Here is a 27,351-nt window from a genome sequence, read left to right as displayed (position 1 = left end):
ACACACAACAAACTATGCCTTAATGTGAACAAATAAATTTTATGGTCTTCCACAGATATGGAATAACTATGGTAGAAAGTTTACTTCTACTTCAATAGAAGAGTAAGTCATTTAGACACCTATGCAGAGACACACTTATAAATATACTAGAGGCCCGGTGCACAAAATTTGTGCACAGAGGGTGTGTCCTTCAGCCCAGCCTGCACCCTCTCCAATCTGGGACCCCTCGAGGGATGTCCGACTGCCCGTTTAGGCCCAATTGTGGTGGTAAACACTGAAATGTTTAGGATCGGGCCTAAAAGGGCAGTCGGACATCCCTCTCACAATCCAGGACTGCTGGCTCCCAACTGCTCACCTGCCTGCCTTCCTGATTGCCCCTAACCGCTTCTGCCTGCCAGCCTGATCACCCCCTAACCACTCCCCTGCCAGTCTGATTGTCCTATGCCATCCCCTGCAGGCCTGGTCACCCCTAACTGCCCTCCCCTGCAGGCCTGGTCAACCCTAACTGCCCTCCCTTGCAGGCCTGGTCACCCCTAACTCCCCTCCCCTGCAGGCCTGGTCCCCCCCAAACTACCCTCCCCTGCAGGCCTGGTCCCCCTCAATGGCTCTCCCCGGCAGGCCTGGGTCCCCCCCAACTGTCCTCCCCTGCAAGCCCGGTCACCCCCAACTTCCCTCCTCTGCTGGCCTGGTCACCCCTAACTGTGCTCCCCTGCAGGCTTGATCGCCCCCAACTGCCCTCCCTTGCAGGCCTGGGCCCTCCCAACTGTCCTCCCCTGCTGGCCATCTTGTGGTAGCCATCTTGTGTCCACATGGAGGCAGCCATCTTTGACCACATGGGGCAGCCATCTTGTGTGTTGGAGTGATGTTCAATTTGCATATTAGTATTTTATTAGATAGAATAGAGGCCTGCTGCATGGGTGGGGGTCAGCTGGTTTGCCCTGAAGGGTGTCCTGGATCAGGGTGGGGTTTCCCTTGGGCATGGGGTGTCCTGGGCAAGGGGCCTGTGGTGGTTTGCAGGCTGGCCACACCCCCAGGCGACCCAAGCGGAGGCCCTAGTATCTGGGATTTATTTATCTTCTATAATTGAAACTTTGTAACCTTGAGTGGAGGCCTGGGCCAGCCAAGGTCTGCAGAAAGCTTGGCTTCCTCCATTGCTGGGGAAACCCAAGCCTCCACCTTGCTCCGTGGCTGCAGCCATCTTGGTTGGGTTAATTTGCACACTTGCTCCTGATTGGGTGGTGGGCGTGGCTTGTGGGTGTAGCAGAGTGATGGTTAATTTGCATATTACTCTTTTATTAGATAGGATTAGATTACAAGCATGATCATTGCAATTTATTTCATTGACATTTTAATAGCGTTCATTGCATGGCATTTAGAATAAAACCATTATAACATTCTAGAATCCGGTGAAGGGCAATAACAAATGATAATTACTTACTATTTCTACAACAACTACTGTTCTATTTACTATGAAAGAAAACTTAAGGTTTTAAGGACAAGAGAATGGACACAATTTGTTTGCAATTTAGCCTTAGGAGAGAGAGAGAGCAGCCCAGCTGGTGTTGCCCAGTGGTTGAGCATAGAACTATGAACTGGAGTTCATGGTTCAATTCCAGTCAAAGGCACATGCCAGGGTTGTGGGATCAACCCCCAGTAGAGGGGTGTGCAGGAGAAAGCCGATCAATTATTATCTCTCATCATTGATGCTTCTATCTCCTACTCCCTCTCCCTTCATCTCTGAAATCAATAAAAATATATGTTTTAAAAGAGAGAGAGCAAAACATATTAAAATGAGGGTCTTGATACTGCATTCTCAAGAGGCATGGCTTGAACACATTCTGGAAGAAGATAATGCACCATTGCAGTACATTTTGGAGACGTTTTTCTGGAGAGATCCTACACCAGGTGGTCTGGTTCAGGAAGCTCTTTGACTTTATTGTCTTGAGATTCTCCATCCCTATCCAAGGACATCAGAGATGTTGGAAACACCAGAGAGGTGAGATTCGAAATCAATAAAACAAATGCTGACAGAGTTAAAGAGAAAACCTGACAAATTCACCAATTCAGTTGGGAACTTCTATACCTGCTCTCATCAACTGATAGAACTAAAGGCAGAAAGTCAGCAAGGATTCAAATGTGAACAATAGGAAACTCCAAACGAATTTAATTGATATAAATAGGATAATCTATTTAATAAAAATATTACATACATAGTATATGTATATTTTTGCAAGTACCCATGAAACATTCACCAAGATAGACCATAAAACAAAACTCAAAATTTTAAAACATATTGAAATCATACAGAATGCGTTATGTGACTTAAATAGAATCAAACTAGAAATTAGTAGCAGAAAGACAATAGAACAAATTCTCTAAATATCTGGAAATTTTAAATGACATTTACAAATTATTCATAGGAAAGTCCTAAAGGAAACAAAAATATTTGAACCTAAATGAAAACAAAATACAGTATATCAAAATATGTGGGACACACCCAAAGCAGTGCTGAGAAGAAAATGTATAACTAAATTTATAGTTAAATTTATACCTTCCATTACAAAACTCATGTCAATAACTTTAGTTCCTACCTCAAGAACTAGAGAAAGAATAAAACATAAACTCAAATAAATAGAAGGAAATAAGCAATAAAGATAAAAGTAGAACAAGGAAAAATATTTAAAATAAATGAAACAAATTTCTGATTCTTTAAAGAAATAACTTAAATTGATAAACACCTAGAAAGATTAAATATATTTTTAAAGGGAGAAGACAAAAATCACTAATTCAGAATAAAATATGGGATAATACTACAGATACCCAGGCCTTTAAAAAGATAATAAAAGTATACTATGAAAAATGTATGTTAATATACTTGAAAACTTCAGAGAAATGGGCCATTTCCTAAAAAAAAAACACAAACTACCACAGTGAAACAGATGATCCAAATTGCCTATACCATCAAAGAAATTGTATTCAAAATAAAAATTCCAGATGGTAGCTCTACATTGGAAGGTATTATTGAATAATTTCACTAAATATTTAAAGAACTAGTAATATCAATTTTACAAAATATCCTTCAGAATATATAAAATGAGGGAACATTTCCCAAATAATTTAATGAGACAATATTATCTTGATACCAAAAGGAAAGACAGTAGAAAAACAGAACAAAAATAACCCTATCCACTGATATCTCTCATGGAATTAAATGCAATAATCCTCAACATGTTTAAACAAACTGAATCATCAGTGTATAAAAAGATGAAGTGAAATTTAGTCCAAGTATGAAAGGCTTGAGTTTGGCTTTTAAAAAGCAATCAATGTAATCCACTCTATCAATAAGATAAGTAAGAAAAAACACATGGTCATACCAATCAATGCAGAAAAGCTTCTGGCAAACCCCAACATCTATTTATGATAAAAACTCTCAGCAAGTTTGAAATAGAGAAGAATTGACTCACCTTGATAAAAAATTGTCTAAAATAAACCTGAATGTAACATTGTACCTAATAGTGAAGAACTGAATACCCTTCCCCTAAGATTAGGGACATGGCAAAAATGTCATCTCTCATCACTCTTATTCAACATAGTATTGTCTATCCTATATAATAAAAGCCTAATATGCAAATTGATCAAAAGGCAGAACAACCAGCGGAACGACCAGGGTGCAGATGCTCAATGCAGGAGCTGCCCCCAGCCCGCAGGCCCCAGGCCAGCCAAGGCGGGTGCCAGTGGGGGCCCCCCCAATAGCCCCACCAGTCGCCCCACAGAGGGAGGCGACTGGCGGCAGGGGACAGGGCCAGCAAGCGGGTGGCGCCAGGCCAGCCAAGGTGGATGCCAGCAAGGGCCCCCCAATTGCTCCACAGATCGTCCCTGATCCCTGGCCAGGCCTAGGGCCCCTACCTGTGTACAAATTTCATAAACTGGGCCTCTAGTGTTCTAATAAGTGCAGCAAAAACAGAAAATAAAAATGTAGACAGATCAAGGGGTAGGATTAAAATTCTTCATGTTTATAGAGAACATCATTATCAATGTAGAAAACCTACAAAACAAACAGAAAAACAAGAACTCCTACAACTAATAATTGAGTTAAGAAGTTTGCAGTATAGAAAATTAAGAAACACAAATCAATAGTAATAATGAACATACAGAAACTAATATTAAAACACAATCACTCCATTGAAACCATACACTTCGTAAATAGCACAATAATAAAACATGCAAAGGATTTTTGATGTATTATACAATGAAAATTACAAAATGCTGATGAAAAAAATCAAAGACCAAATAAATGAAGATATCATGTTCATGAATTGGAGGATTCAACACTGTAAAATGTCAATTCTTGCCAAATTATTTTATAGGTTTACTGAAATGCCTATCAAAATCCCAGAAATATGTTTTATAGACATAACCAAGCTTATTCCAAAATTTCTATGTGAAGACACAGGCCCTATCTTAGTTAAAATGATCTTGACAAAGAAAAATTATATTTTGATATTAATAATGGTTCTACAGCTACAGTAACCAAGAAGGTGTGGTATTGGTTGATATATATATATATATATATATATATATATATATATATATATATATATACACAGATCATTAGAATAGAAAAATGACCCAGAAATAGACCTTCACAAATACACTCCACTGAATTTTAACATAGGTGCAAAACCAATTCAGAGAAAGGTTAGTCTTTACAATAAATTATGCTGGTTCTACATATTTTGACTTATATAGGCAATATTCTTTTAAAAAATTGACATTGACAAACATCATACTGTGTTTAAAATGTTATATCAAACTACATTTTAGACATAAATGTAAAACCTACAACTATTCAATTTTGGGGGAGCAAGGGGAAAAGAAGAGAAAATGTTGGTATCTCACACTAGGAGAAGAAATCTTGGACTTGGCATCAAAAGCATTATGCATAAAAGATAAACTGGAGCTAATTGAAATTTAAAAAAAAATTCTCTATAAAAACCTCTGTGAAGAGATTAAAAAGATAATTGCTCCCTAGAGACTGGGAGCAAGAATTTGCAAACGAAATATGCAACAAATGGTGTCTATCATATTTAAGAACTCTCAAAACTTATCAGTTAAAAAAAATTGAAAATGAACAAAGGACCTAGAAAGATATTTAATCCAAGATATGCATTACAAATAAGCATGTGGAAAGGTGTTAAACATCATTAGTCATTAATTAGGTAAAAGAAAAGTTAAAATCCCATGAGCCAGCACAACTCACTTACCAGAATGGTTGAAATAAAAAACAGCGACAACATTAAATACTGAGGAGGATGCAAAGAATTAGATCACTGATATATGGTGAGGATGTAAAATATTACATCCACTCTAGAAAATTTGGTACTTCCTTAAAAAAAAGTAAATATGCTGTTACTATTCAACTCAGCAATTATATACCCTAACATTTATCCTGGAGAAAAGAAACTGTGTTCACACAAACACCTGTAAATAACCGTTCAGAGCTTTATTTGTACCTGGTAATAGCCCCAAACTGGAATCAGCCCAGATGTCCTTCAGCACAGGATTGGTTAAGCAATCTGTGGCACATTTCTATCATGGAGTCCTACTGAGCAAAAGATTGATACACGCAACAACAACTTGAGTGAATCTCCAGACTTATGCTGAATGAACAACAGCCAATCCCAAATGGTTACAAGTTATATATTCCTATAATATATGAAATGACAAAATTGTGGAAAAGAATACATTAATTTTTGTTAGGGTTAGAAATATTGGGGGATGGAGTGGTGGCAGGAGGGAAAATTGGTGTGGTTACCAAAGGAAAATGAAGAATTCTTGTGGCATTGGAATTGTTCAGTATGGTACCTGTAGGCCTATGCAGATGATAACTGTTTTATAGAACTTAAAGCTCACAGAGAGACATAAATCAGTACAAGAAGACTTTTGGAAATCTGAATAAAATTAATAGATTGTATCAATGTCAATATCCTGGTTGTGATAATAATGGAAAAATTATAGAAAAAGCACTTGATTTCTCCTAGCAGAAAACCAGTCATAGACCTCTCCCCAGAATAGTGCATATTCTTAGGAAAAAATGTAATATAAATTAAGATGCCTAGGAGAAGTAACCAAGGGTACTAGTGATGAAGCTAGACTAAATCCCTGTCATCTATATCAATGCCTAATGCTTTCTGAAATCAATGATAGGGCATCCTTTATTCTTATCCCAAAAAGTGGGAAGTGATTGTGCCTATCTATAATTAAATGGGGAAGAAATTAACATGTCAATAATTTACATGTAATAAGAAGACAACCAATAGAAGAACTATACTGTTAGTGATAAAATTATATGGAAAGAACAAAAAAAGAGATAGGATATGTAAACCAGTAGATCTCATATACCAAAGTAGGAAGTCAAGATAAAATCTAGTCATGTTAAAAGAAAAGAACTAAAATCTTACATATTGACTTTTATCTTTAAAGAAGGGCTGTGAGAAGGGAATGGTAGTCAACAAGAATATTAATTTTGCTATAACTGCTTTAGTGCTAATCTGCCTCCCCCCATGTACATGTATAATATCAAGAAAAATAAAATAATAAAGATAACATAAAGACATGTATATAGAGAAAAAAATACTCAGTTTCATTAACAATACATTTTTTAAAGGGGAATAATTATTTTATTTAGAAGTTTCAGCATCATTCAAGATGATACAAAAAGATTAAGCTCATATATGTTCCATTAAGATGATCATTATTTTTCAGGTGTCATTATTAAGAGAGAGTATGGCTATTTTCGACACCATTGAAGAATCTTTTCATTTTACTCAAGGTATCCTAATGTATCATTATTAAACTGAGCCTAAAAACTAATGGTTCTGAAAGACACTCATTTAGGACAGTGTTGCTTGCTTTAAAAATGCTGATATTGGCTCCTGTTTTCAGATTTCCTGACTTAATTGATCCTGAACTTGAGGGTTTTTATGAACTTCCCTTCCCACCTAATTCTAACATCCAAGAGAGGTTGAAAACTACAGCTATGCATCTCATCAATTTTTGTGCCAGAGTAAAATATACCAGATCAAAGATTTGTTTTTGATACATTAACTAAATGTACCATATACTTATCTCCTTGCTATTTTCAACTTCTCTTATAGACACCAAGATAAATTCAGCCTCAAAGTGTAGAAGAAACTACATACATGCAAATTAACCACTCTTCAGAAAGTCTTGGTCTTGCACAGCTGCACTGCCTTTGACGCTCCTCCCCCAGAAACATAAATATTGACTTAATGTTTGTGCCGATAATTGATGATAATTAGATATTATTTTATCCTTCTGCATCTAAATGTTTATAAAAATAGTAATAAAAATCAAACCTCTTCATGGTCCATTTAATCCAATGGAACAATAATAGCAGGGTTCAAAGAACAAGACTAACAATGGCAATGCCAGAAGGAGAAACACAGCATAAACTCATAACACAGGTCATGAAAGAGCGGATGTAATTCCAAGTGAAAAAAAATATTCGTCTCTCTTACCGCATTTCCTTTCTGTTTAGTGCCCTCTTATTTTAATTAAAAGTAGTTTATATTGCCTTGAGTCCTACAGACGTGTTTAATACTTCTCATAATTTTGATATAACAATAGAAAGAACTCATGCATGCAAAGCCGCTAATGAACTGAACAAGCAATTACTGAGCAGACAAGGTATTTCAGAACAAGTTTATGAATCATTATAAAAATACATTATAAAAAATATATATATAGTGATAATCCCTTTCTTTAAAAAAATGGTGGACATTGAAGTGAGTTCAAAAAGGAAAGATCGTGACCTCTAATTAGTCTGAGTTCTATTTATTTAAAAATAGGATGTATTTTAAAATGAAATGTATTGACTGTATCTTGGTGACACAATCAATAAAATAAAATAATGAAGTAAAATAAAATATAAATATATTAAACTTTCCCATATAGATTGGGAATTATTTTAAACTATATACTGTGTGTGTGTGTGTGTGTGCACATGCATGTATTATAAGTGTGTCTTTTGTGCACTCCACACCTGACTTGGGAAAAATCAGTACCCCATTGTGAGACTTTTGACAGAAGAGAGAGCTTTGTCTCAATTATGGAACCTCAGGAGCCAGACTGCATCTTCCTACTGGGAGCAGCCAGGCCACTGGCATATGACTTAGGCTGGGCCAACACATGCTCCTGTCTGCAGCTTTGAAACTGGATCAGTGACACGAAGACCAACGGACAAAGCAGATATTACTTATGACCATGTTTTCAACAACACAATGGCAATAGCAGTGCAAGTCCAGAGGCAGAAGTGTCTGTGGCAATGTTCTGACATTTTCCCTTGCGTAGCATCTTCTTCCCTTGGTTCCTGCTTTACCTCAACACTGATTCAATGGCTGGCTTTTCTGCCAGTTCTATGGACTATCCAACATCCATTTGGAAAGTTACTTGGGCTTCAATTACACAGAATCAGATTCTGCTGCTGTCCAGAAGGTGATCTATTAAATCATGGTTTGAGTACAAGCACAGACACCCCCACACACACAAATACATTGAACAGTAATGATTTGAAACCAAGTAATAGAGAGTCTGCATAACATCCTATATAATAAAAGCATAATATGCAAATTGTCCCCTCGTGCGGTCATTAGACCGGAAGTTCGACCGCTCGCTATGACGTGTGCTGACCACCAGGCCAAGGCGGGGTGCCAGTCGGGGTTGTGGGACTGCGAGGCTGGGGGCCTGAGCTGGGCTGTGAGGCTGGGGGTGCAAGCTGGGGCCTCATCTCCGCCGGCCACCCCGAGGGACCCCATCCATGCACAAATTCGTTCCCTGGGCCTCTAGTTTATACATATTAAAGTTAGGCTTTTAGATCCATAGTGTTTGATTATGTTAAACATAACTCAGACCCTAACATGTGGAATTGGCAAATAATTGGGCATGTAAAATCCCTCTATACATAGCTGCAAATAAGGAAATTCTTTTTATAACAGAGCACAGAAACTGATTGTACTATTGCCTGTAGATCTTAGAGTTGGACCTCACATACTTATGAGTTTGCAGTTTCAGGATGATGCTTAGAATCCTAAGAACATCATTTATATCTCTAATTCTAACTGTGCCTGGAGCCTGTTCTACTCCTCAGGCTTGCAAGTTAGTAAAACACATCTTATTATTAAACTAGTTTCAGATAGTTTTCTTCAAAATCCAGCAGGGTATTACTAACTAATACAAACAGTTGTCAATTGCTAAAGCTGATGAGAAGGTTCAGGATGAGTGGCATGTTGAGGCATATGTAAGTTTTCACATGTTCTGTATTATTAATGGCTGACAGAAACAATTAAAAAGACTGAGGAAGATGAATCAGTTTACCACAAATAAGTGGAGAATACACAGATTCTCATTAATTTATAGCCTTTGTCTATCACTGCTTAATATTGTTGTATGTGCTTCAGCCCTCTGGATTGGAGAAAATAACTTCTGAGGTAGTAAATTTAACTGAAAAATACTTCTTATCTTAAAAGTTTTATTGTTATCTTAATTTTTTTAAAGCCACTTTATTAGATTATGATTAACATGCAAAAATCTGTATGTATTTAATGTATACACCTTGATGGGTTTGAAAATACCATCCTATATAATAAAAGGCTAATATGCAAATGACCGAATGGTGGAAGGACAGGTCACTATGATGCGCACTGACAACCAGGGTACAGACACTCAACTCAGGAGCTGCCCCCTGGTGGTCAGTGTGCTCCCCCAGGGGGAGCACCGCTCAGCCAGAAGCCCTGGGCTTACAACTGGAAGCACAGTGGCAGTGGTGGGAGCCTCTCCAGCCTCTGTGGCAATGCTAAGGATATCCAATTAATGGCTTAGTGGGACTAAGCCATCAGTCAGACATCCCCCCAGGGCTCCCGGACATGAAACCATCACTATAATCTATGCCATAAACAAATCTAATCCATCACCTCCAAAAATATTTTTGTTTATTATTATTTAAGAATACTTAACATAAGTTCTGTCCTCTTAGCAATTTTTACATATATAATACAGTGTTATTTTATTATCACTTAAGAATAAGATTCATTGTCCACTTCCGCCTTCTCAAAGCTTTGTCCTTTATCCACTCTGATTCCACTTCTGCTCTCTTGTTTCTACTCCCCCTATAGAATTTCATTTTCAAACTCTTTATGCAGATCTAGTTTTCACTTTCCCCTAGTGACCAGAACTGAGGTGGTACTTAAGAAATTTTGAATAGATGAATATGAATAGTATTCAATTTTCATAAAAATAAACTCAACTCTGATCAAACTATAGTTCTAAATGGTATAAACCAAAAGGTATAGTCAGTATATTTTTATTTTTTATATTTTATATAATACTAGAGGCCTGGTGCACGAATTTGTGCATGGGTGGGGTCCAGCAGGCATTCCCTGATGGGGGCCAATCAGGACAAGGATGGCAGGGGGAAGGGGACCAAGAAGGTTGGCCGCCTGCTGGCCATGGGGAGGCCGTGGGAGGTCAGCCAGCCCTTCTCCCCCAATGGGGGAGCTGATAAGGGGGAAGGCTGGCCAGGGGGGATACAGGAGATTGGGGGGCCAATCAGAGCCCCCATCGGGCCGATTGTCCGCCGCAATGTGCATCATAGTGACTGGTCATTCCAGTTGTTCCGCCATTCCGGTCACTTGACTTTTATATATATAGATTTTACTGTTTAAATTTTATGTTATAATTATATTCTTTTAGTGTAGAAAAAGATTTCACACCGTATATTATTCTAATTTTTGTGAATATGGTGACAAATAAATCATGTATAGGAAACATAAATAATCCTACTGGAAGGGATTGATTATATTTCACTCTGTATTTCTTGTAATAAATGCCTGGTATTATCTTTATGAAATCTAAACAAAACAAAATAAAAAACTGGATGTATTTGAAGACCCTAACCAGGTTCAATTTCAAATTAAATGCCTTTGTTATGTGAGGTCCAGTGCAATTAAATGTTCAAATATACATTGGATAAAAATCAATAAAATTAAGGAAACAGATTCCTTCAGAATAATCCAATAGATATGTTGCAAAATATTCATTTCCTTAAGGCAAATACATGTTGAAGTAAATGATCTATAATTATGAAGTGCAATATGATTTTTGAAATGCATATTTCTTCTCTTTAATATTTTGGGGGCATTTACATTTTTAAGTCTACTGCATGAAAATATTAAAGCATGGTAAAAGATTACTATTATTTATATCTAGAAGAGATATTAATAATATTTTCTAATTCAACATTTATTTTTATACAAAGGAAAACCTGAGGCAAGATATGACCATAAAAATGGCAGCCAAAGCTAATAAAGACATGTCTCTTACTATATTTGATTAAAATGGTGCATAAAATTAAAAGGTAAAGGCAATTCAACCGAGCTAGAAACAGTGAAAGACATCTCTGTAGGGACAAGGAAGGAAAAGAGGACCTAGCAATAGGAAGGTCATTTCGTCTGGCATCCAGGCTGATATTTCGGAGAATTAAAACCTGATACTTGCCCTGCATACCAAGAATTTGGTTTTATCTATCCTAAAGATTAGAAACCATGACTTTCAGTCTACTTAAGGTATAAAATTAGAATAAAGATATCTGAATAAAGCAAGACTACTTGAAAACAACTGCAAGACATTGAAATTAATTATCTACCTACCAGCTTTTGAAAAAGTAGCAAGGAGCCCAGCCCACATGGTTCAGTGGTTGAGCATTGACCTATGAACCAAGAGGTCACAGTTTGATTCCCAGTCAGGGCACATGCCCAGGTTTTGGGCTCGATCCCAGTGTGGGGCATGCAGGAGGCATCCAACTGATAATTCTTTCTCATCATTGATGTTTCTTTCTTTTTCTTCCTCTCCCTTCCTCTCTGAAAATTAGCATGGAAGCCTGTGTTCTGTTAAAATTAGCAAGGAAGCCTGTGTTCTGTTGGATTTCAATATATTAGAGTTTCCTGTAATATATTGAAATCCAACTTACAGCCCAGATGAAAGATATATGTTTTATTTTATAGTATTGTTGATGTTTTTGTTATTGCTATTTACATAAAATATCTGGACAAGAATCAGTAGTTAAAAATTTTAAAAATAATATTTATTCAGATTTATGAAACCAATTGGTTGCCAGCTGACAAAAAAGTTAAGTGGTTCTCGATGGATATTTCTCGAGCTTTATTTTGGAGGAATCTCACCAAAATCCCTATTCTTACATATCACACACACTATTGAAAACAAGTAAAAATAAAATTCTAAAAGGCATACCAGAATCAAATCTCCATGACAGTGAATAAACAAAAAATAATTCATCAAGCAATAAAGCACAAAAAATTAGAAAAGTTGAACAAGATTGTTTAAATAGATGGTTTGCAATTATTAAAATAATAAGGAAACAGAGTTCAAATGAAATGACATATTACTTTATAGAAAGATACCAAAAATGAGGAAATAAATCAGAAGAATTAGAAAATTCAAAATATATTCAAGCTAATATTCATGTTTAAGTCAAAGAACATACTTAACTTTTGAATTTATTTGAAGAGAGCATTAAAGTGCTATAAGTAAATCCGACAGAAATTATATCAAATAGAAGCTTTGAAATAGAACAATAAATGAGAAACTTTCAAAGAAATAATGGATGCTATATTTTTATAAAGTATAAATATCTTAATAATTATACCAAAACAGCTGGTATCAACTGTTGAGTTGAATTTTATCTGACCAAGAACACCATGTGAACATGAAGACAGCCATTCATAAGTCAAGAAGAGAGGTTTGAAAAAATGCATCCCTCAGAAACCACAAATGCAACCAACCTTGATGGCATCTTGATTTTAGATTTCTAGCTTCCAGAACTGTGAGACAATAAATTTCTGTTGTTTATGTTTAATCCACTTAGTTTATAATACTTATGGCAGCTCTAGCTAATCAATACACAGACCAAGAAAAATAGGAAGCCAAAAAACAACAACAGAAAACCCAGAACCCAGACACAGTAATGGATCTATAGTTCATAAACTCAGTGATAATCCTACTATCAACCCACGAGAAAAATAAAAAAGGCAATTTAAAATGGAATTTCAGCAAATTTCTCATTATCAAAATTAGAGTCCAGAATAAAACAATAATGAAAAACTGATCCTAGAATCCTACACAAAAAAATAATGATTCAATTAAAAAAAGAAACAGAGCATTTACTGTCCACAGTTTGAATTAAAAAACAAAAACAGCCCAGCCTGTGTGGCTTAGCGGTTGAAGGTGGACCTATGAACCAGGAGGTAGAGATTCGATAACTGGTCAGGGCACATGTCTGGGTTGCAGGCTCAATCTCCAGTGTGGGACATGCAGGAAGCCGCCGATCAATGATTTTCTCTCATTATTGATGTTTCTATTTCTCTTTCCCTCTCCAAAATCAATAAAAATATATTACAAATTAATTAATTAATTAATTAATAAAAAAAAGAGTAAAGGTTGTGTATAGGCAATGAGAAAATCAAATCCGGAGAAAGAACAAAGGTAGAAGCAATGAGGAACAAATATATTGATAAATGTGGCTAAATTTAAGAAAAAAAATGTTGAAATGGTTTTAATAATAATGAAAAATCAGGAAGGTACTTTTTAAAAAAATTAGGAAGATACTAGACAAATAGGACATAAAAAAGAAGTGATTAATGTTTAAACACCCTATGATAGTTGTAGTGTTTATGATAACTGTAATAGGATAGTTATCAACTTTAAACTTTATAAAGTACCTGTTAAAAATAAATAGGGCATCCTCATCTTTCAGAAAGCAGTAAACTGAACCCAAAAAGTTTAACATAGAATCAAACAGGAGTTAAATGCTCTTAAGTATGTTAGGCATATAAATAAGTATACACTTAATACAATACTACTACTAAGAAGAAAAACAATAAGTACTAGCTTAAAAACAATTTGGCATATTAGGCATGTAAAACCAGAAAACACATTAAGTGATAAAAGTTTGACCATTTTATGTTCTTATTATTCAGAAGGGAGGTAGAAATATGAAGTTTTGACCACTGAGGTAAAAAATACATGCAAAAAATTTAGAGCAAGCAGATATATAAAAAACATACAATATAAAAATTCCAAACTGGTAGAGAGAAATCCCAATAGACATCATTATGTTAGAATGAAAACAGAAAAAAAAAAAAAAAAAAACAAGACAAACACATAGTGCACATAAAATACAAAGTAAATTATCAGTAATAAGCCAATGTATATCGGAATCGACAGTAAACAATGGAATACAATTATAACTTAGAAAAATAAATTTTCAGAGTGTATAAAAAAGCTAAAAGTTAAAACTAATCTGTATGTGTATTATAAAAGAAGCATGTAAAATATCCTTATAGTGATATAATAGCATGGACAAAATATTCTAAGACACTTTGATCAAGAAAAACACATTATGAGGATGTCAATTTCAGGCAAACAGTGACACTTATTGCCATTTTGGGCTGGATAATTATTTGCTGGGCGGGAGGGAGGGGCGCTGTCTATATGTTACGGAATATATAGCAGTATCCCTGGCCTCTAATAACTAAATGCCAACAATACCACATCCCTACTTGTCACATTAGAACTTTCAACAATTGGCCCTTTTGACTTTATGGCATTGTTTTTTAATTAAAATAATAAATCCTATTTACAGTTTTATTGATATGAAGACTAATATAATGTCTACTGAATTATATTTACTTTCATATCTTATTCTTTTTTTTTCTTGTTAATCCTCACCTGAGAATAGTTTTCCATTGATCTTTTAGAGAGAATGGAAGAGAAAGGGAAAGACTGAGAGAAGCATCGATATGAGAGAAACACATTGATTGGTTGCCTCTTCTTGCACAGGCCCTGACCAGGGCCCAGGCCAGAGAGGAGCTTGCAGCCAAAGTAGGTGACCTTGACCTGAATCAAACCCAGGACCCTTTGGTCCACAGGCCCATGCTCTGTCCATTGAGCCAAACTGGCTAGGGCTCAAATTTTATTCTTATTTTAAAATGCATTAAACATTTTTCCTTTAGGTATCTTTGACCTTAGTGATTACGCTAACTGTAACTAATAGATAATTTAGCTGAGGTGAAAAAAAAAATGTATCCAGACATTAACAAATGCCCCCAGGGGTCAAAGTCACCTCTGGTTTAGCAATATTCACACACACACACACACACACACACACACACACACACACACACACACGTGGGTACAATTATACGGGTATAGTAGTATAATGTGAATAAATACATATGATGTACCCATAACATATTTATTGCTTTGCATTGATGACCTTTTAAAAATTGTCAGTGTAGCGCTAAGAAAGGCTATGTAATTAATGCTAAAGCTGTTTAATCACTTAAACACTTTTTAAATTATTCAAATAAAATGCCATTTATTCTCTAAAAATACGACTAAACTGATGAAATCTGATTTATTAAAAGGTAATTATAAAGCATTACAAATTAAATGAAATATAAGCCAAGTCAAATTCCTCTTTAATGCTTTCAAGGTCCTATAGGATGGATCTAAATAGTTAAATTTCTATTACAATTATTGAGAAAGTTATATCCATATAAAACTGAGTACCATAATTAATTTCACATGCCATCATGTCATCACACTGTCATCTGTATAAAATTTAAATGTCATGTTTTGATACAGGAAGTTTTCCATTTTAAGGAAGTTATGATAAAATGTTCATAAAATTATCATCTTGACAATATTAAATGACAATTGGTACCATTTCTTGCTGTGCATTTAATTTAAATCCAGAGTTCATGATGACATTAAAGCTACCATATTTTTTTTCCAAAAAGCTTAAACCTTGTCATTCATTTCTACATAATGTAGTCTCTCTTTTTAACCTCAAAACCATCTATTAATTTAAAACTAGAGTATTCCATATTCAAAGATATTTGAAGGTTCTCTTTTAAAGAAAGAAAAAAGTATAGAATAATGACAGTAACAGTGATGATGAAAAGGGGATTTCATGCACTATATACTAGAAACTAATTTTCATTAAAGGATCAGATGTGTTATGATTTCTTCTTTGGCAGTGCCGTAACTAATCCCTCTTCCCACGAAGAGGTCACTTAACTGTTTCAAGCATCGTTGGTTTTTATTACTTGAGGGATTTGGCAAGATGATTTCTTAGTTCCATTATACTTCCAGAATTCCTTGCTTATCCTCCATATGTTTGCTGTTTTTCAATAAAGCAAATCGTGAATAATTGCATAGAGTCAACACTCCTCTACACACAAATGTAAGATGTAGGGAGGGAGGTGAGGGAGACTGATGGAATTTTAGAACTAACCTCTTAACAAATATAAGCGATATATTCCACATATTATGATTTATATCTAAAATTTTCTAAGTTATAAGCAGATACACCATAACTGCAGGAAAGTAAATATGAAGAATGTAATTCATTTGTTTATCCTGAAAAAATTTTAACTTTTTATAAGCTTTTATTATCAACTATATGTTAATATCAATGCACCCCTAAACCTAGCATAATATTGTTAATATGGACAATATCTATTTAGAGATATCCTGAATAAACACAGAATTTCCTTTGTTTCTTATATAAGAATGTTTTGCCAGTTAAAGAAGTCAATTAAATTGTTTTTAAAATGAAAATAATATGTATTTATGGAGCACAACGTTTAGCTAATTACATTTACCACTTGAAGTATAGAAAGCTTATTACCAGTAGTTGTGTGTTAATAGACATATTTCTAGTGTGTATCCTTGGTTAAATTTTACCAATTACATATGATTAAATATTCCTTATGTACATCAGTAAGGGTCGCTACTCTTTGCAACTACAACCTGAATATAATTTTTAGCAAATATTAGATACATGCAATACAGCCAATGGCTAGTGCTAAAAATAAGGATTCAAATGTATTCAAATAATACTTTCTGCTATCTAACATAGCAATTCCATTTTTATACCATTCTTTTTCAGTTGGTAATATTTTTAATATATGTGATAAACTGTGGATATTAGGTTTTAACAAATGCATTTTTATCTACTGCCTCTAACTCTGAACCAATATGCTAAGGCTGCTCAACCGCTTGCTATGACATGCACTGACTACCAGGGGGCAAATTCTCTAACCAGTAGGTTAGCTTACTGCTGGGGTCTGGCTGATTGGGACTGAGCAAGATGGGCCGGACACACCCTGGAGCCCTCCTATAGTCCCTCCCTGGCCCCATCGTGCACTGGTGGGGACCCTCAGCCTGGCCTGAGCCCTCTCGCAATCCAGGACCCCTTGGGGAATGTCAGAGAGCTGGCTTCAGCCCGATACCCTAAGCCCCTTCCCTTGGGAGGGCGTCAGATGCAGGGCTCATGGCTGGCGAGCGCTGGCTGCTGCAGCAGTGCAAGCCTCTCCCAATCGGGACTGATTGGGTATGAGCCTGCGGCAGGCACAGTGGGGCTGGAATGAGTGGGAGTAGCAGGTAGGAGCTGCAGACTGCACTGGTTTTGGCCAAATCCCTGCAGGCCACCCAGAGGGACCCCACCCGTGCACGAATTCATGCACTGGGCCCCTACTATTAAAATAATAAACTCTTATAAAATAAAAATCATAAATGAATATAAAATGAAGAGCCATGAAGTGCCAGTAAAAAAAGAAATATTCATAGCCTCAAAAATATGAAAAGATGATCAATTTCACCCATAAGAGAAATGGAAATCAACATTACAGAGAGATGTAATTTTTCACTGAATGTATTTACAAAATTCCAACTTTTACAGTCTTATCTGTGGGTATCACTTAGAAAAACAATCACTCTTATTAGTATACATCACCGAGAGATATGCAAACACGACAACATCTATAGAGAGGGATCAAGTAATTCCTACCAAAATTGAAGATTCATTGATCTTTGAATCAGAATCTCACTTCTAGAAATCTCTATAGATATACCTATTTGGATGCTAAATGATATGTGTACCAGGACATTTGGTATACTCTTCCATGTAATGTAACAAAACAACAACAATAAAAACATTACACCAGAGTTCATGAACATTCATTAGAATGACAATGGGGAAGTAATATGTCAGCAAAACTGATGAAGTGAAGACCTACAAAAAATTCTCTCTCCCATAAAAACAATGGTTATTGAGAGATATTTTTATTTCAATAATTATCAGTAATTATTGCAACCTAGCATGACTACAAATCGTTATAGTTTATATGGAGTACTTCCCAGTGAATTACCACATTTGATCATTATAATGGGAACTGAGATTGATACTGTGTAAACAAAGATGGAATAGTCCCCAAAACTGCTTTGAAAGTATTCACAGTAGAGTAGGTAAGATAGACATTTTAACCGGAAGCTCACAAACATGTCCTGTAATTTATCATTAGTCAATATTGTAGACTTTGCAGGCCTTATTCTTTCTTGCCACTACTCGATTCTACCACTGTAGCTTAAAAATAGCCACATGCAAAACGTCAGTGATGAATGTAGCTGTATGCTAATAAAACATTATTTATGCAAACTGAAATTGGATTTCACATTAATTTTGAGTGTCACAAAATATTATTTTAAAAACTGTTTTCACCAATCAAAAAATAAAACAAAACTTCTTTAGTAAGCAGGTAAAACCAAAACATGCAACTGGCTGAATTAGGCATGTAGGCTGTAGTTTAAATTACCTATAATCTAAAAAATAAACCAAACTCTCTAATATACATGAATTAGTAATTGAAATGTCAAACAGTATTTCTCAGTTTTACATGTAAGGGAAAGAAATGCAGGAAAATAAATAGACTTGCCAGTTTTAATACAGATAATAAGCAGAGAAGCTATAACTCAAACCCAGCTCTCTGCTCCCTAATCATTATTATCTCATGAAGGCAATGAGTCTACTCAACAGTAGGTGTGATGTATGGCAGCCCTTTTAGGTTATGTGTGACATCTTAAATGAAATTATATTCTTGTTTTAATGGGATTTACTCCACACTGTTCAACTTTTAAAAAACTAAAAAATAGACTACATGGTCTATGGTGTTTTAAGTGATTTTCAAAAAGAGAGAACCCTGCCTGGCTGGTTTAGCAGCAACCTCTGAACCAGGAGGTCACAGTTTGATTCCTGGCCAGGGCTTATGTCCAGGTTGCGGGCTCAATCCCCAGTGCGTTATATGCAAGAGGTGGCCGATCAATAATTCTTTCTCATCATTGATTTTTCTATCTTTCTCTCTTCCTCTCCCTTCGTCTCTAAAATCAATTAAAAAATAAATTAAAAAAGAAAGAGAGAGAGAACCCTTTTGTTTCAAAACTATAATTATATTACCATATAATTAGTTCCAGGAGTGAAGGGTTTAATCTCTAACAAATGTGCTATTATATCTTCAGTATACTAAATATTCTATTATTTAAAAATATATTTAACCAGTCTATGAGCTCAAATTAATAAGATACAGTCACATGTTAGTTTTGGTATTGGATTTCTCATGATCATTACATTCTGGAATAAAATTATGGATCTTCAAATATACATACATATAAAATATATATAATTTGGATATATATATATATATATATATATATATATATATATATATGATCCAAATATATATATGTACATATATATGTAGGTAAATGTATATGTATATTAGTTATACTATTTACCATTAGAAATGGCCTTATGATCATGGCCTTAACCATATATAAATGTCTGAGTAGTGAATAACATATATTGACCAATGTCAACAAAATAAATTCCCTCATTATAAATCTCATCATTGACTAAAAAAATTATCATAAAAATATGAGAAGTTGATATGTATCAAAATACTTAGGTTTGAGTTTTTATCAAAAGTCCAGCAAGTGTTATCTATAATAATAAAAGGGTAATATGTTAATTAGACCAAATTTCTTCAGGACACCATTCCAGATGTCATTCCTGACAAAGCCTGGGCTGGAGGGAAGCCAGCCCGGTCCTGGGTGCCTGCGGGCAGCCCGAGGGAAGCCATCCCAGGTCCCAGTGCCTGTGGGCGGCCCAAGGGAAGCCAGCCAGGGTCCCGGGTGCCGGAGGGAAGCTGGTGCCAGAGGGAAGCTGGTGCCAGCAGCAAGGTGCCAGCAGCCAGGGAAAAGAAGGCCTACTCTTGCAAGAATTTTTGTGCAGCAGGCCTCTAGTTTGCTTCATAATGTGAAATATAACTATACATAAAAAATTAAAATGAAGAACTTAAGGATACTTCTGATGGAAATTTTTTTTTCAGTTCTTTTTTTCCTCTCCTTTTTAAGGATTATAGCAAAGGGACTATGAAGTTCATAACAAAAGTATTTTTCTAATAATTCAATATGCTATGCTTTTATTTTATACATGTGTTCCCATTTATTTCATGGGAGACTTTGTAGGAAAAAACAATTTATGGGATGAAAACAAGGTTTTTTTTGGTCTCGTTTTAATATGCATATGAGGATGATGGAATTGTTTGAGATCTTTTTATGTGTGTTCCATATTCTGACTCCACAGCTCCTGCCTTATATGGAAAATACAGCTGCAACCCAGCCCCTGTTGGATGAGGGGTGGAACAGATGGCTTGTGATCTTGTACTGCCTACACATTAAGGCAGCATCATGGCTTGGATTAAGTAGGTTTTTTTTGGGGTTTTTTTTTTTTTTGGTACTGACAATGCTAAAGTGAAAATAAATAGTCCAGCAGGGAGATGGAGCCTGCGGTCATGGAGATTCTACCGCTGTGCTTGCTGTTTCTCTCATAGGTACAGAGCTAACCTAAGTGTGGCTGCTTTCTAGATCGATGAGTAATTCATCAGAAGACCTCTCCACTTCCCACTCGATTCTTCTCCCTAGAGCCCAGATGACACATGCTTAAACTGTCCCATTTTCTGAGCACACAATTTCCTATAGGGTTTGGTAAGCCATTAAATTGATCTGTCTGGTATTGAGAGAAAGGAAAGTTGGCCTGAATTTACTGGTCATTTTATCAACTTCATTATTTTGAAATTTAACAAAATCTGTACATCTAGTGTATATTTAATCTATTAAAATATATTAAAATTTTTATGGAATATAATTTGAGGGGTTAGAAAAATATCCATGTGCTTATAAAGGCTGACAAACTCAAATACAATCTCTTTAATAGAATGATATTTGTTAATATAGTAATGATATAGTATCATCTTTTTAGCCTCATGAGTATTTGCAATAAATTTTAAAAAATGTAAATATTAATATACCAATAAATGACATTGTGAATATACTGGCATGGTAATAAAGACAATTATTTAATTGTGCATCCAATTGTTTTCACTTTATATACTAGTATGAGAACAGAAAGAGTAATATGTTGGTAAAGAACATTCAGTCTAGAATTTATGGACCGATGTTTAGAGAGATGTGACTTGATTGGTAAAGTTCATTTTTTGCAATCTTTATTTTAAACTGTTTAGTTTAACTGTTAGTATTCTATAACATAATTCACTTACGACTCCATATCTCTTCAAATTCAACTCCCACTCAACCCTAATATCACCTCAAAATTTCTCCAAAGAGGAAAAACAAACCAAACAACAAAAACTTACCTTTCCAACATATTGTGGATCAGGTCCCATATGTTCTTCTAAAACAAAGAACTGATTCCAAACCCATCCTCTTTTGGGACGATGGTGGACTTCGGTCTCTCCTTCAATGTGCTTGGTTTGATTTCTGGTCACCTTGATGGAGCTGTGGTGAGCAGTTCCATAACACCTCTGCACAAAACAGAGACACACGAGGACTGGACAGATGCAAGATGTGCTCGTAATTTTCATTGTAAGATAACTTTCCAGTTCACAGTTTTCTTTCTTTTCCTTATGAGCTACAAATGCTTAATGAGCATTCAAGAGAGAAGCCAAAGCATCCTTTGGAAGGACAGTCCAAAGTAAAGTGTTTAGCGTGTCCATGATTTAACTCTCCACCAGGGAAAGGTCAGATTGCATTTACATCCTGAAACACTTCAGAGCTTCAAAGCTGCAGTGGTCTGATTCTTAGTCTTCAGAGTAGGTGAACACAGGCAACCATTTTCCACCTAATGGAAAGAGAGAAAATTACATACAGAACAAAACTTGGTAGGTTTAAGTATTTGCTCTGAATACAAAATATACTCTTATGCAGTATGATAGGAAAGAATGTGTGCAAATTATTATATAGACAGTCATAAGCCTGTACACTGCGCGTATTTTTACATGGACCTCCCTACCTGTACTGCTAATCTTCATATACATTTAGACTAAATGTATATTGAGGATATGTATATGTTTCTTGAAACAACAAAAATGCAGCCCTAGGGAGTATTTAATTGTTCAAAAACTGATGATGAGTGTGTGCACATGCCTGAGTGTGGTATGATTGCTTACAATACATAATCTATTAGGGACTCCATGCTAAGTGCAAATGTTTTGTTTGTTTTTGTATTTATTCAGTTTTGTTGAATGTGATAAAAATGTACTGGACATTAATTGCCTACTACATGTGACTCACTGAACTTCAACAAAGTACTCCATAGAGTTGAAAATTGTCACAGACCATCACAAGAATCCAGCAGACACTTAAGCTGTTTAGTAAGTAAAAGAAAGGAAAACAAAAAAGAAGAAACGAAAGTGAAAGTTACCCCATTCTCAGAGAGCAGATTGGCACAATAGATTGTGAGTAAGAATATTAAGTGGCTCAGTCATAGCTTGCATGGATTTTGATAGGCCTGCAGATACTACTCTATGGTGCAGTCTTAACATATAGGCGAGGCATATATTAAAGCATGGGAATGACACTACACATATTTCCATCAGCCTTGCAAGGAAAGTTGTAAGGAGAAAAGAGGGTGGCAAAAAGAACATAAAGGAAAAAGGTTTTGTGTTTCAAATGAAATGTTGCAGACTTGGACTTAGGTTTTAATACAATTGGACAATAAAGTAAAACTTGAGAAAGATTTCTGGAAGATAAAAAGAAATTATTTGGTAGAAAAAATGTTGACTGATATTATTAGCTCATTGAAAAATAAAACTGTGTAGCAAGTTCTACTGCGTTTTTGTGTGTATGTGTATTTCAGTATGTATTTAGAAAAATTATACTGATTTAAGATTATAGCTATTTCATCTTGCAAAAATATTAGATGAATCATTTTCTCAGTCTATTAACCCTTTGCACTCGCTTGTTTTTTCTCAATTCCTGCTTCCTATCCTAACCGTGTCGAGTCACACTCGACATCCGAGTGCAAAAGGTTAAATTCACCCATGTAAATCAGCACAAACTGAAAAGAGGATCTAAATGAATCACCAAGTGTTTGACATGACAATATAAATTATTTCAAAAATTGAGCATAAATAATCAGTCATCATATAACTCTTTTATACAATTGGTAAAAATGTTCATAATAAGTAGGAAATAAATAAATAAAAATTACATGAGACTGGCTGGCATGGCTCAGTGGTTGAGCATCAACCTATGAACCAGGAGGTCACAGTTCGATTGCTGGTCAGGACACATGCTCAAGTTGTGGGCTCGATCCACAGTGGGGGGCGTACAGGAGGCAGCCAGTCGATGATTCTCCCTCATCATTGATGTTTCTATTTCTCTCTCCTTCTTCCTTCTTCTCTGAAATTAATAAAAAACTATACCTTTATTTTTTTAAATCTCTGAGGCCCACAGCAAGGTGCTTTCTGACCATTATATTTGTCCACAAATTAGGGTTAACAGTAATGTTGACTTCACAGTTGTACAAGTATTGTATTGGACATGAATTGGGAATTCATTTTTGTCATCTGGCAAATAAAATTAAATTTTGTGATACTTTTGAAAGTAAATATTTTTTTTTTCACTCAATGAGAAAAATAAGAGAATATATGTAATACTTTCAACAATAAAGATTTTAAAAATGCAAAATAAAAAGACTTAAAAAGACAAATGTAATTCTAGTTCCAACATAGTAAGAGCATAGAAAAGTCAGAAAATATAGGTTTTCTTCCTTTTTTTGACAATTTACTTACTATATGTGCTTATGTGAATCATATAATTTCTTCAAGTCTCAATTTTCTCATTTACTAAAATTGTGGTGTAATTTTAATGTTCTTTCCAGTTTATCTAATAAATTGGATGGTTTTATATTAAAGTTTTCTTTCTTCTTTTAAATAACAAATTTCAAAATAAGAAACTTTAGCCTTTCTTCTTCGAAGTAAAGTTGATGAATATACAGAAGATATTATCTTAATACTTTCACACCAGTTGGTGTGATTGTTAAATGAAATTAACATCTTTTCTTTTTATGCTGTTGTTTTACAAAGCATAATTCATGAGTAAAAGGTGAAAAAAGTGGCTTTTGTAATGCATTACTGATATATTGAATGAGGTTTTTTTTTTTTAAATAATGATCTTATGTTCCATTCTAAAAATATATAAATGCATTTTAATCTATATATACATTACATGATTGTGAGTATCTATTACAACAGTTATAAAAAGTGGTAAATAAGGATCTGGGAAATGAAAGAACAAATATAAACATCACTATGGTTCTTTTGATACTAATTTTATTTACTATATTATGAAAGTATAGATCCCACATATGAAAATGTTCTGCTCTACTTCCGGAAATCAACCCTTGCATAGGTGAGAAAGAATTAAAATAAAAATAATAAAGCCAATGAATGAGAATACCACAAAAGATGACAGAGCCCTAACTTTCTCCTCGGAGCACCTGGGAACCAGACACGTTCTTCTAACTTCTTTTTTCAATATATTTTTTATTGATTTCAGAGAGGAGGAGAGAGGGAGAGAGAGATAGAAACATCAAGGATGAGAGAGAATCACTGGTTGGCTGCTTCCTGCACGCCCCACACTGGGGATCGAGCCCACAACCCAGGCATGTGCCCTGACCGAGAATCCGACTGTGACATTCAGAGGTCAACACTCAATCACTGAGCCACACCAATCGGGCTCATCTTCTAACTTTTTAATCAGAAATTGCACTTGTGACATACAAGTTATTCACACACTCCAACAACATGGAACAAATGATGGATGTATGTAGTGAAAATTGAGAAATGTTTCACGGCAGTGTAAGGTCTCAACAGCCAGATGTAGCGGTGGTCAGTCTGGCAGCTGTGACAGACAGTCAGTGACAGCTGCACAAAGTAAGAGTCATTCTAGCTACACAGTTTCAGTGGTAAGTACTTAATATTGTTTCTTACTGCCTCACTTCTATTGGTATTTACTCTTTGATAAACCTAATCCTTAAGGCTCCTCATTAATTTTGATGGCTATCCAATATGCTTCCAATAAATGTATTTGCTGCTGTCCATGGCCAAGTTGACTTTTACTGTTTGAAAACAAGAACTTTCTCTATAAACAGCATTATTTTCATAAAACAAAAAAAAAAAGTATTTCCAAATAATGCATTACTTGTAATGGTGTGGAATGCAGACCTCTTTCCTCTGCTCAGTACTTAATCTAAGTGATGCAACTTTGCTGCAAGAGACTAGTCCTCTTGCTTCTGTGACTATTCCCTTTGATAGTAGAATTAGTAATGCTGTACTTAGTCAAGAACATGACCTCAAATGTTCATTTTATAGAAAACTATCCCATTTATGTGAGCATTTTATTCTCTGAGCTTTGTAGTTCTCATTTATGAAGAAAGATTTGTATTTGAATTATCTTTAAGCACGTTCAGCTATCTAATTCTTTGACTTTATGATTTAATAACTATGCTTCATTTACAAATGACTTTTCTTACTTACAGATTTACTCACATCACTCAAGGTTAAATATCAGCCATTTATAACTCTTCAATACAGTCATTCTGTCAGAGAGCACTGAAGAAACACTATTCTCAACAAAAGGATTCTCACATTTACCCCAAAAGTAACTGCTTATAACTTGGGTCTTTTGACTAACTTTTCTTACCAATATGTTCTTGGATTATAAACTTGAGATTCCAAAGAGGTGTAGAGAATGTCTTAGGTTTTCTCTCTCTTGTTTTATAAGAAAGTTTCTTTGCTTCTTTTCTTGTTTTGAAAATGTCTTTGTTAAAAATACTTTTGTCAATTTTATTTCAGGAATCTGCCATTCCATTCTCCATATGTGTGGGATGATATATTATTTTACATATTCAACAAGCCTAGAGTTATAATTGCCACCAATTTCCCAACTATGGCATTATACATTATTGGTGGGAATTTATCTGACTTTGCATAGAGCAAGCTTAGTTTAAATAGAAAATGTCAAAGGAAGATAGAGTATGATGGAAAGTCCATGTATTTTGGAAGTGCTTTCACTGTGAGATGTATAGGATATCCTATATGGAGAAGCGCATGTCAATGGGAACATGTTGCTTAATGCATATCTGTCAGACCTGCAAATCCATCAATGAGAAGGCTGTTCCCCATGAGAAGATGACTCATCTTGAAAAGAATGAAACTTAACTTTCCCATGATGAATTATTAAAATCCATCACACTGTCAGGAAGATTTAAGTATAAGGAAACTTAAATTAGGTCTGAATTCTGATGTCCTTATATAAGATGAAAGTTATAAATCCTTAACAGAAGCCAACGTTTTATTTTAAGAAATATTTATTATCTGTATGTATATATGTATGTATGTATGTATGTATGTATTTACTTACTTATGTTCAGGATGTGTGTTCTAAAACTTTCAAGTTATTTTTTGGGTTAGTGATTACAAGCCCAACACCCACTGCTTGCAAGGTGCATTCTCAGATATTTGTCTGACCCTGAATCTATGGTTTTCATCATTTTCAGATCCAATGATCAACAGTATCCATATCATTCTCCTGTTCTATTTGTTTTATTTGTTTAATTTCCATTTATATTGACTTCTGAATTTTTGTTTTACCTTCTTGTTCTTTACTCTTTATATTTAGCATTTTCTCCACAACTTTGGACATTTTCCCTCTCAATTGATAATTTATATGTTTAATAATTAATCATACACTTCTCCATCAGTGTCAATTGAATTAAATAGCTCTTGCTTAGTCAAAATCCAATACTCATAAACATCATGGAATTGTAGAAGACTCCACCTAAATTAGTTGCAATTTTATTCCCAAATTGCCTCTCAAATCGATATTTTCACTTGCAATCTGACCATTTCAAAATATTCTCATAGCATCAAGATTTGGACATAATAAATTGCATTTGCTTGAAATATTCATATACATATATATGTATATACTAGGGGCCCAGTACATGAAATTCATGCATGGAGGGGTGTCCCTCAGCCCGGCCTGAACCCT

The 27,351-nt window shown here is 35.1% G+C and overlaps 1 protein-coding gene across 1 annotated transcript in view; it reads right to left on the bottom strand.

Moving 5' to 3' along the window:
• The window catches only part of CDH18 (cadherin 18), a 212,716-nt gene extending 190,704 nt beyond the window's left edge, over positions 1-22,012 (bottom strand). Inside the window, exon 1 of the mRNA XM_079759562.1 lies at positions 21,651-22,012. Coding sequence (XP_079615688.1) covers positions 21,651-21,878 — 228 coding nt within the window. The 5' untranslated portion in view covers positions 21,879-22,012. The remainder of the gene's footprint in view (positions 1-21,650) is intronic.
• Between the last annotated feature and the right edge of the window lie 5,339 nt (positions 22,013-27,351).

Source organism: Cnephaeus nilssonii, assembly GCF_951640355.1.
Source record: "Cnephaeus nilssonii genome assembly, chromosome: 2".
NCBI lineage: Eukaryota > Metazoa > Chordata > Mammalia > Chiroptera > Vespertilionidae > Cnephaeus > Cnephaeus nilssonii.
This window is presented reverse-complemented; position numbering and strand designations above follow the sequence as displayed.